The sequence below is a fragment of the Hypanus sabinus genome, chromosome 1, assembly GCF_030144855.1.
Source record: "Hypanus sabinus isolate sHypSab1 chromosome 1, sHypSab1.hap1, whole genome shotgun sequence".
Lineage (NCBI taxonomy): Eukaryota > Metazoa > Chordata > Chondrichthyes > Myliobatiformes > Dasyatidae > Hypanus > Hypanus sabinus.
The window spans coordinates 31,207,001-31,217,173 of record NC_082706.1 but is presented as its reverse complement, the minus strand read 5'-3'; the positions used below and the strand labels follow the sequence as shown (position 1 = coordinate 31,217,173).

At 47.1% G+C, this 10,173-nt stretch overlaps 1 protein-coding gene across 1 annotated transcript in view; it reads right to left on the bottom strand.

The window, feature by feature from the left end:
- Positions 1 to 10,173, bottom strand: part of LOC132392288 (secreted frizzled-related protein 1-like) — a 150,750-nt gene that overhangs the window by 115,099 nt on the left and 25,478 nt on the right. Inside the window, exon 2 of the mRNA XM_059966114.1 lies at positions 857 to 934. Within this exon, the coding sequence (XP_059822097.1) occupies positions 857 to 934 (78 nt within the window). The remainder of the gene's footprint in view (positions 1 to 856; positions 935 to 10,173) is intronic.

Sequence of the window (10,173 nt, the reverse complement as noted above, 5' to 3'; positions counted from 1 at the left end):
GTTAGAACCCCAAACCCCCACCACTTCCTTATCCCACGCACGAGCAGCAGCAAAACAAAAACTCTTCCCCACCCCCCTCCCCATCCACTTCCATTGCATCAGCACACTCCACCCACCAGGCATGGGTTAGCTATGCTCCAATAAAGACTGTGATCTGCGGTGCAACAAAAACTCGTCATTGACCTGACAATTTGACATACCATCTACATTAATCCCATTTGCTCACATTCTATGCCATGCTGATTTGTCTGCCTTGAACCTAATAATTGTTTCGGATCGCACTACCCCCTCTGATAGTGTGCTCCAGATGTCCATCGCTGAATTTGTTGAATAGTTATTTGAGTTCCTCAACACATCCTTTATGTACCTTCTGGATTCTGACAGGAATGTATAACCCATTAACACCATTAAGCAGAAATAAAATGCAGCTGGGTCAAAATCCTGAATTATTTGTCATGTAATTCTAGGTGGGAGTTTGTCAAGCAGGGTCTCATGGTGAAGGCTACAAGTGGTAGCTATAAGAAGGGACAGTACTTCTGACCAGGCACTGGTGCTACATCAGAGAACTCTGGACTGCAAGTTCACTGATATTCCAAAGAAATGGAGAGGAATTTCTTCCCCTTAACCGTCAAAAGTGTCTGTTGAATCGGATGTGAAGGCAGAGTGGAGGAGATTGAAATTCAGCTAACTATCCCACCACCACTCTTCACAGCCCAACCCCATCCCGACAACGACAAGACAGAAATCATTATGAAGGCCTTCTCCCCACAGCAGCACAGTACAAGTATCCTTGAATAAAGTCAATGGAACTAAAAACAATCGTAGTGAAACAATCGGAATGACAGACGTTCCTTACCGAATTCACTTGCGCAGAGGTGATCCAGGATAATATCTGTGTTCATCTCGTTGTCGCACGGTGGACACACCTCCGATGCTGCCGGGGGTAAAAACAGACAAAACTCGTGACTAGTACATACAGAGAAGGTAAAAAGCTGCACTGATAATTGGCTCAATAGCACTAGCAATAACCAGAACTTAGGTACAATATATGGCTCACTGAAGTTGTGATAAGTTCTTTACAGCTGGTGAAACAGTTAAATGTTAAAAAAAAGTTGAGAGAGAAAGTTCTAAGAGTGAGGGTTATAGTTGTTTAAGATTCTATTTCAAGATACAGTAACATTCCCAAGGTTCAGAATGAAAACAACATCAAATATTTAGAGTCCATAAGAACATCGATACTTACATTGAGTGGTCACTTGGACAAAAGTCTAACCACACCTATTTCACCTCAAGCTCCAAAATGTTCAGTTACTCTTGTAGATGAATCTGCCTTGATCCTGTGCTCTAGTAGCCATATGCATTATTGGGCCTTGCTGATGTATGCTCAAGAACATGCCAGAGACTGTTTGACCACTTCATTCTTAACAAAATTTCCATTGATCATTAGATTATGCTCGTAATCACTGATCAGTGGTCTGAGACTCAATGCCGTGGAAGCAAGAACCACTCTAAAGACTTTATCACAACTTTGGTGAAGGAACATCTGAGGGTTTATTGTGTCACAGGATGTGGTTTTACCAGGTCCAGACATTGAACCAAAGCTTGCTCAATTAATACTTCCCATGAATTCTTTAAACGAAGATGGAAGGAGTTATTCCCATTTTTCTGGCCAACATCTATCACCCAAACAGTAGGGGAAAGTTGAGCAAATTAGTTACCATATTTCCTGAAGTTCCATATTTAATAAACAGAGACTGAAGAATGGAGGTGAGGCAGTGGGGGCGGAGGAAATGACATGATATCAGAATGTTTGTGATTTTATTTGGGATTAGGTAGTGAATGGGGAAGAAAGGAGCTTGAATTTAGGTTCACTGATTGGCAGATCCAGAGGTCAGGTCACAGGATTTGAAGGGTGATGTAATTTAACAAAAGCACAGAATGGAGGGTCCACTTCTGCATCTTCCTGTGTTCTCTGATACCACAGACCTCTTCATGTGATATCAAGAAATCTCTGTAGTTCTTTATCTCACAGAACAATCTTATCCCATTAAATGTCTGTCAGGTCACAGGACAATCTTTTGTTTTTCTTGTAGCCTATTCTCATACTTTCATCAATATCTGCTGGATTCTGTCACTCACCTACATGCTGGGCAATTAACCTACTAACCAACTTGTCTAAGCACTCACTATTTCTCTACCAACATGAAGTGAAGGTCACCTACACCAAATACAAGCTGGACTGCTCCAACTCACCCAGGCCTCTTTAACAAAACTGTCCCATCACTGGAAGAGAAGAGGTAGAAGAGATTGAAGAATGCACTCATCTGTGACGACCCATGCTCTCCAGGCCACATGCTCTCCAGATCAGGAATATATATTTCATTCCAAATTTTTCATGACTGGCGGATCAAAACTGCAGCACCGTGGGAGTACCATTGGCATTAATAGATGAATTTTGAGTCATGCTTTGCTGAAACAGGACCTTCAGTCAATCAGAATCATGCCAACCATCAAGTACCTATTTACACAGAAACATTTCAGTGCTGCCTAATTAGAGTCAGACTCGAGCTGGATTACGAGGCAGATTAAGTGACATTGATCGATGTGACTTGAGGTAATGCGTGCCATTTATTACTGCTCTTATAGACTTGTTTGTCATGTTTCCCTTGATACCATGAAATGAGACGAGTTTCTCTGAAGAAACCAGTGTTTTAATTAAAATATTACCCTCCTGCAAGAGTGCACCAAAGCTGGGTGACCTCAGTGGTAATGCTTCGGCTCTCTCACGCAAATTATGCAGCCAGTTAGCGTGATCCCATGCAGTTTCCATTACATCTTGTGGTGAATATGTTCCTAAAAAAAAATCAATCTCAGGGTTTAACATGTGCTTGAAAGAAAATAATTCAAAATGTTCAGAGATTCAAAGATGCTTTAAAATGATTTTGACGGTTCGTGCATCTTAAGGGTACTTTTTCTTTCTGAGTGAGCTTTCCCTTCTAAATGTAATTACCTGTTCTTGCAAACACCAATGGTTTCAGTGGGCAGACTACCACCTGGAATTGATGCCGTGGTGATCACACATCATTGCTACTTCATGCAGGTGGCTGTCATCCATGGGTTGCATTAGTAAGGAATTCACTGGGTGATAACGCAAGGATTCGTTATATGCAATTAAGTCCTGTTCAGGGAGAGGTGATTGATGCTCATGCTGTCTAGAGGCTGATAGGACCTAGTCAATGCCTCATTACCATGCCTGGGTCCTGGAGTTCAACGTTATTAGCACAGTTACTGCTATCAGTAGGAATGGTAATGATGACATTAGGATCACACAGAGGTAAGCACGGAGACGGAAAGTGGCCAGTGAGTGAGTGGGCCAATGAAGGAGTGGAATGAAGGAGTGGAGATTTGAGACTTTGACTCGAGAGATTCTGGCAGTTGGACTGTGCAATCAAGTCAATCAAGATTTGAATAGCTCAGCAGAAAGCCGTTGATTAGACAATCAAGATTTGAATAGCTCAGACTCAGCAGAAAGCAGCTGATTGGAGAATCGGGATCAGGTGACCAAGCAGTTTGAAAAGCTCAAACAAATAAATAGAGGGTTACCTCAAACGGAGCGGCCTGTGGAAAGTGGCCAGTGAAGGAGTGGAGATTTGAGGCTTTCACTCAAGAGGCTTTGACGAGAAGAGGCTGAGGATGATCTTCACTCCATGTGAGGTAAGGCCGGGTAAGTTCCTTTCAAAGGAGAAAGTTTCAAAAGTTGAGGCAAGTATTGGGTAGGTCATGGCAGCTGAGATCGGCCCCGTGGTTTGTTCATCCTGCAGCATGTGGGAAATCAGGGACATTTCCAGTGTCCCTGACGACTATGTATGCAGGAAGTGTGTCCAACTGCAGCTTCTGGCAGACCGCATTGAGCGCCTGGATTCATACTGGAGCATCCGCAATGCTGAGAAAGTCGTGAATAGCATGTTCAGTGAGTTGGCCACACCGCAGGTAAAGGCTACACAGGCAGAAAGGGAAGGGGTGGCCACTAGACAGCGTAGCAGTAGGCAGGTAGTGCAGGAGTCCCCTGAGGTCATCTCCCTCCTAAACCGATATACTGTTTTGGATACTGCTGGGGGAGATGTCTCATCAGGGGAAGGCAGCAGCAGCTGAGTTCATTGCACCATGGGTGGCTCTGCGGCACAGGAGGGAAGGAAAAGGAGTGAGAGAGCTATAGTGACAGGGGATTCGATTGTAAGGGGAATAGATAGCCGTTTCTGCTGCCGCAAATGAGACTTCAGGCTGGTATGTTGCCTCCCTGGTGCAAGGGTCAAGGATGTCTCTGAGTGGCTGCAGGACATTCTGGAAAGGGAGGGTGAACAGCCAGTGGTCGTGGTGCACATAGGTACCAACGATATAGGTAAAAATCGGGCTGAGGTCCTACAAGGTGAATTTAGGGAGTTAGAAGATAAACTAAAAAGTAGGACTACAAAGGTAATAATCTCTGGATTACTACCAGTGCCATGTGCTAGTCAGAGTAGAAATAGGAGGATATTTCAGATGAATACGTGGCTTGAAAAATGGTGCAAGGGGGAGGGATTCAAATTTCCGGGGCATTGGAACCAGTTCTGGGGGAGGTGGGACCGGTATAAACAGGACGGTCTGCACCTGGGCTGGACTGGAACCAATGTCCTTGGGGGAGCATTTGCTACTGCTGTTCAGGAGGCTTTAAACTAATGTGGCAGGGGGATGGGAACAAGTGCAGAGTGACAGAGGGGTGTAAAATGAGGGTAGAAGCAACAAGTAGTAAGGTGAAAAGTAAAAGTGGCAGGCAGGCAAATCCAGGGCAAAAAGCAAAAAGAGCCACTTTTCAACATGATTGTATAAGGGTTAAGAGTGTTGTAAAAACAAGCCTGAAGGCTTTGTGTGTCAATGCGAGGAGCATTTGTAACAAGGTAGATGAATTGAATGTGCAGATAGTTATTAATGAATATGATATAGTTGGGATCACAGAGACATGGCTCCAGGGTGACCAAGGATGGGAGCTCAACATCCAGGGATATTCAATATTCAGGAGGGATAGACAGGAAAGAAAAGGAGATGGGGTAGCATTGCTGGTTGGAGAGGAGATTAACGCAATAGAAAGGAAGGACATCAGCCTGGAGGATGTGGAATCAATATGGGTAGAGCTGCATAACATTAAGGGGCAGAAAACGCTGGTGGGAGTTGTGTACAGGCCACCTAACAGTAGTAGTGAGGTTGGGGATGGCATTAAACAGGAAATTAGAAATGTGTGCAATAAAGGAACAGTAGTGATAATGTGTGACTTCAATCTACATATAGATTGGGTGAACCAAATCGGTAAGGGTGCTGAGGAAGAGGATTTCTTGGAATGTATGTGGGATGATTTTCTGAACCAACAAGTCAAGGAACCAACTAGAGAGCAGGTCATTCTCGATTGGGTATTGAGCAATGAGGAAGGGTTAGTTAGCAACCTTGTCGTGCGAGGCCCCTTGGGTGAGAGTGACCATAATATGGTGGAATTCTTCATTAAGATGGAGAGTGACATAGTTAATTCAGAAACAAAGGTTCTGAACTTAAAGAAGGGTAACTTTGAAGGTATGAGACGTGAATTAGCTAAGATAGACTGGCAAATGATACTTAAAGGGTTGATGGTGGATGTGCAATGACAAGCATTTAAAGATCGCATGGATGAACTACAACAATTGTTCATCCCAGTTTTGCAAAAGAATAAACCAGGGAAGGTAGTGCACCCGTGGCTGACAAGGGAAATTAGGGATAGTATCAATTCCAAAGAAGAAACATATAAATTAGCAAAAAAAAAGCGGCACACCTGAGGACTGGGAGAAATTCAGAGACCAGCAGAGGAGGATAAAGGGCTTAATTAGGAAAGGGAAAAAAGATTATGAGAGAAAGCTGGCAGGGAACATAAAAACTGACTGTAAAAGCTTTTATAGATACGTGAAAAGAAAAAGATTGGTCAAGACAAATGTAGGTCCTTTATAGTCAGAAACAGGTGAATTGATCATAGGGAACAAAGACATGGCAGACCAATTGAATAACTACTTTGGTTCTGTCTTCACTAAGGAGGACATAAATAATCTTCCGGAAATAGTAAGGGACCGAGGGTCTAGTGAGATGGAGGAAATGAGGGAAATATATGTTAGTAGGGAGGTGGTGTTAGGTAAATTGAAGGGATTAAAGGCAGATAAATACCCAGGGCCAGATGGTCTGCATCCCAGAGTGCTTAAGGAAGTAGCCCAAGAAATAGTGGATGCACTATAGTGGATTTTTTGATAATTTTTCAAAACTCCTTAGATTCTGGATTAGTTCCTGAGGATTGGAAGGTGGCTAATGTAACCCCACTTTTTAAAAAAGGAGGGAGAGAGAAACCGGGGAATTATAGACCGGCTAGTCTGACATCGGTGGTGGGGAAAATGCTAGAGTCCGTTATCAAAGAAGTGATAACAGCACATTTGGAAAGAGGTGAAATCATCGGACAAAGTCAGCATGGATTTGTGAAAGGAAAATCATGTCTGACGAATCTTAATAGAATTTTTTGAAGATGTAACTAGTAGAGTGGATAGGGGAGAGCCAGTGGATGGGGTATATTTAGATTTTCAAAAGGCTTTTGACAAGGTCCCACACAGGAGATTAGTGTGCAAACTTAAAGCACACGGTATTGGGGGTATGGTATCGATGTGGATAGAGGATTGGTTGGCAGACAGGAAGCAAAGAGCGGGAGTAAATGGGACCTTTTCAGAATGGCAGGCAGTGACTAGTGGGGTACCCCAGTTGTTTACAATATATATTAATGATTTAGACGAGGGAATTAAATGCAGCATCTCCAAGTTTGCGGATGACACAAAGCTGGGCGGCGGTGTTAGCTGTTAGGAGGATGTTAAGAGGATGCAGGGTGACTTGGATAGGTTAAGTGAGTGGGCAAATTCATGGCAGATGCAATTTAATGTGGATAAATGTGAGGTTATCCACTTTGGTTGCAAGAACAGGGAAACAGATTATTATCTGAATGGTGGCCGATTAGGAAAAGGGGAGATGCAATGAGACCTGGGTGTCATTGTACACCAGTCATTGAAGGTGGGCATGCAGGTACAGCAGGCGGTGAAAAAGCCAAATGGTATGTTGGCATTCATAGCAAAAGGATTTGAATACAGGAACAAGGAGGTTCTACTGCAGTTGTACAAGGCCTTGGTGAGACCGCACCTAGAGTATTGTGTGCAGTTTTGGTCCCCTAATCTGAGGAAAGACATTCTTGCCATAGAGGGAGTACAGAGAAGGGTCACCAGATTGATTCCTGGGATGGTAGGACTTTCATATGAAGAAAGACTGGATCTACTAGGCTTATACTCACTGGAATTTAGAAGATTGAGGGGGGATCTTATTGAAACGTATAAAATTCTTAAGGGATTGGACAGGCTAGATGCAGGAAGATTGTTTCCGATGTTGGGGAAGTCCAGAACGAGGGGTCACAGTTTAAGGATAAAGGAGAAGCCTTTTATGACTGAGATGAGGAAAAATTTCTTCACACAGAGAGTGGTGAATCTGTGGAATTCTCTGCCACAGGAAACAGTTGAGGCCAGTTCAATGGCTATATTTAAGAGGAAGTTAGGTATTGTAGCGGTGTGCTACACGCAGCGCTAAAATTACGACACGGAGTCAGTAACTGCAGTCGAAGGAAAAAACTTTATTCGAAATCTTCAGCCTCACTTTTAAGCCTCCCTCAACCTGCCCCCCATGGCGCAGAGGCTCCAAAGCTCTGTGCTCGCAAATCCCCGTAAGCTATCTAATTGTGAGTCGGTTCGGATACGCTAGGAAATGGGTCGCCACATAACCCCCCCCCAGAACTGGCGATACACCCCCAATGTCCACAGTCTGGGCCAGAACCTGCTTGGGAGGTCGGCCTCTGCGCCGAGGTGCCGGAAACTCGGCCGGTTGCGCCAGGTCCACATGGGCCGGTTTGAGGCGGTCCACCGTGAAAACCTCCGCTTTCCCCCCAACGTCCAGCACGAACGTGGACCCGTTGTTCCGGAGCACCATAAACGGCCCCTCGTATGGCCGCTGCAGCGGTGGCCGATGCCCGCCCCTTCGTACAAACACAAACTTACAGTTCTGTAGGTCTTTGAGTACGCAGGTCGGGCGCCGCCCGTGCTGTGAAGTGGGTATGGGGGCCAGGTTACCGAGCTTCTCGCGTAGTCTGCCCAGGACTGCTGCGGGATCTTCCTCTTACCCCCTTGGGGCTGGTAGGAACTCCCCGGGGACGAACAGGGGCGCGCCGTATACCAACTCGGCCAACGAGGCGTGCAGGTCGTCCTTGGGCGCTGTGCGGATGCCGAGTAGGACCCAGGGAAGCTCGTCCGCCCAGTTGGCTCCTCGCAGGCGGGCCATGAGGGCCGACTTCAGGTGACGGTGGAAACGCTCCACTAGCCCGTTCGACTGTGGGTGGTAGGCAGTGGCGTGGTGCAGCTGCGTTCCCAAAAGGCTGGCCATAGCTGACCACAGGCTGGAGGTGAACTGGGTGCCTCTGTCGGAGGTAATGTGGGCTGGTACACCAAAGCGAGATATCCAGGTGGCGAACAGGGCTCGGGCGCAAGATTCGGAGGTGGTGTCGGTGAGCGGGACCGCCTCTGGCCATCTTGTGAACCGGTTCACGATAGTCAGGAGGTGCCGTGCTCCGTGCGACACTGTCAGGGGGCCCACGATATCCACATGAATGTGGTCGAAACGCCGGTGGGTGGGATGGAACTGCTGGGGTGGGGCTTTGGTGTGCCGCTGCACCTTGGCCGATTGGCAGTGCATGCACGTTTTGGCCCATTCACTGACCTGTTTGCGGAGCCCGTGCCAAACGAACCTGGTAGAAACCATCCGGACAGTTGTCCGGATGGAGGGATGCGCCAAGTTATGAATGGAGTCGAAAATGCAGCGCCGCCAGGCTGTCGGGACGACGGGACGGGGCTGGCCGGTGGCGACATCGCAGAGTAGGGTCCTCTCACCCGGGCCCACGGGGAGGTCCTGGAGCTGCAAACCGGAGACTGCGGTTCTGTAACTTGGAATCTCCTCATCCGCCTGCTGCGCCTCTGCCAGTGCCTCAAAGTCTACCCCTTGGGAAAGGGCATGAACGGTAGAGCGAGAGAGCGCATCCGCCACGACATTGTCCTTACCCTAGACGTGCCGGACATCCGTCGTGTATTCAGAGATGTAGGACAGGTGGCGTTGCTGGCGGGACGACCAGGGGTCGGATGCTTTCGTAAACGCAAAGGTAAGCGGTTTGTGGTTCGTGAACGCGGTGAAGGGCCGACCTTCTAGGAAGTACCTGAAATGCCGGATTGCCAGGTAGAGCGCCAACAGTTCCCGGTCGAAAGCACTGTACTTGAGCTCGAGTGGTCGCAGGCGTTTGCTGAAAAACGCCAGGGGTTGCCAGCGACCTGCGATGAGTTGCTCCAGCACCCCACCGACTGCCGTGTTTGATGCGTCCACTGTGAGGGCGGTAGGGGCGTCCATTCTGGGATGTACTAGCATTGCGGCGTTCGCCAAAGCTTCCTTCGTTTGAACGAAAGCGGCGGCGGACTCCTCGTCCCAGGTATTGTCCTTGCTCGGACCCGACATCAGGGCGAACAGGGGGCGCATGATCCGGGCAGCTGAAGGGAGGAAGCGGCGGTAGAAATTGACCATACCTACGAATTCCTGAAGGCCTTTGATCGTGGTGGGTCGGGGAAAGAGGCGGACCGCATCTACCTTAGCGGGCAGAGGGGTTGCCCCGTCTTTAGTAATCCTGTGGCCCAGGAAGTCAATGGTATCGAGTCCAAACTGGCATTTGGCGGGGTTGATTGTAAGACCGTACTCACTCAGTCGGGTGCAGAGTTGACGGAGGTGGGACAGATGATCTCCCTGGGCAGACTGCCTGGCAATGTTTAGGGGGTATGTTCGTGCCCGGGTAACTATTGAAAAGGAACACGCGCAGTCCACAGCGGCCTTGGAGGAGTTTCGAGACCGTTGGGCTCCGCGGGGTGTAAATGCCATCGTGGATAGGGATGGCAACATTCTGGTGTAATATCTATTGTCTATTTGTAGTTCAGTAATTGTGTTTGCCACTGTTTTGTATATATTGTATAGCACCGAAATTTGTAATAAAGGATTTTGTAATAATAAAAAAAA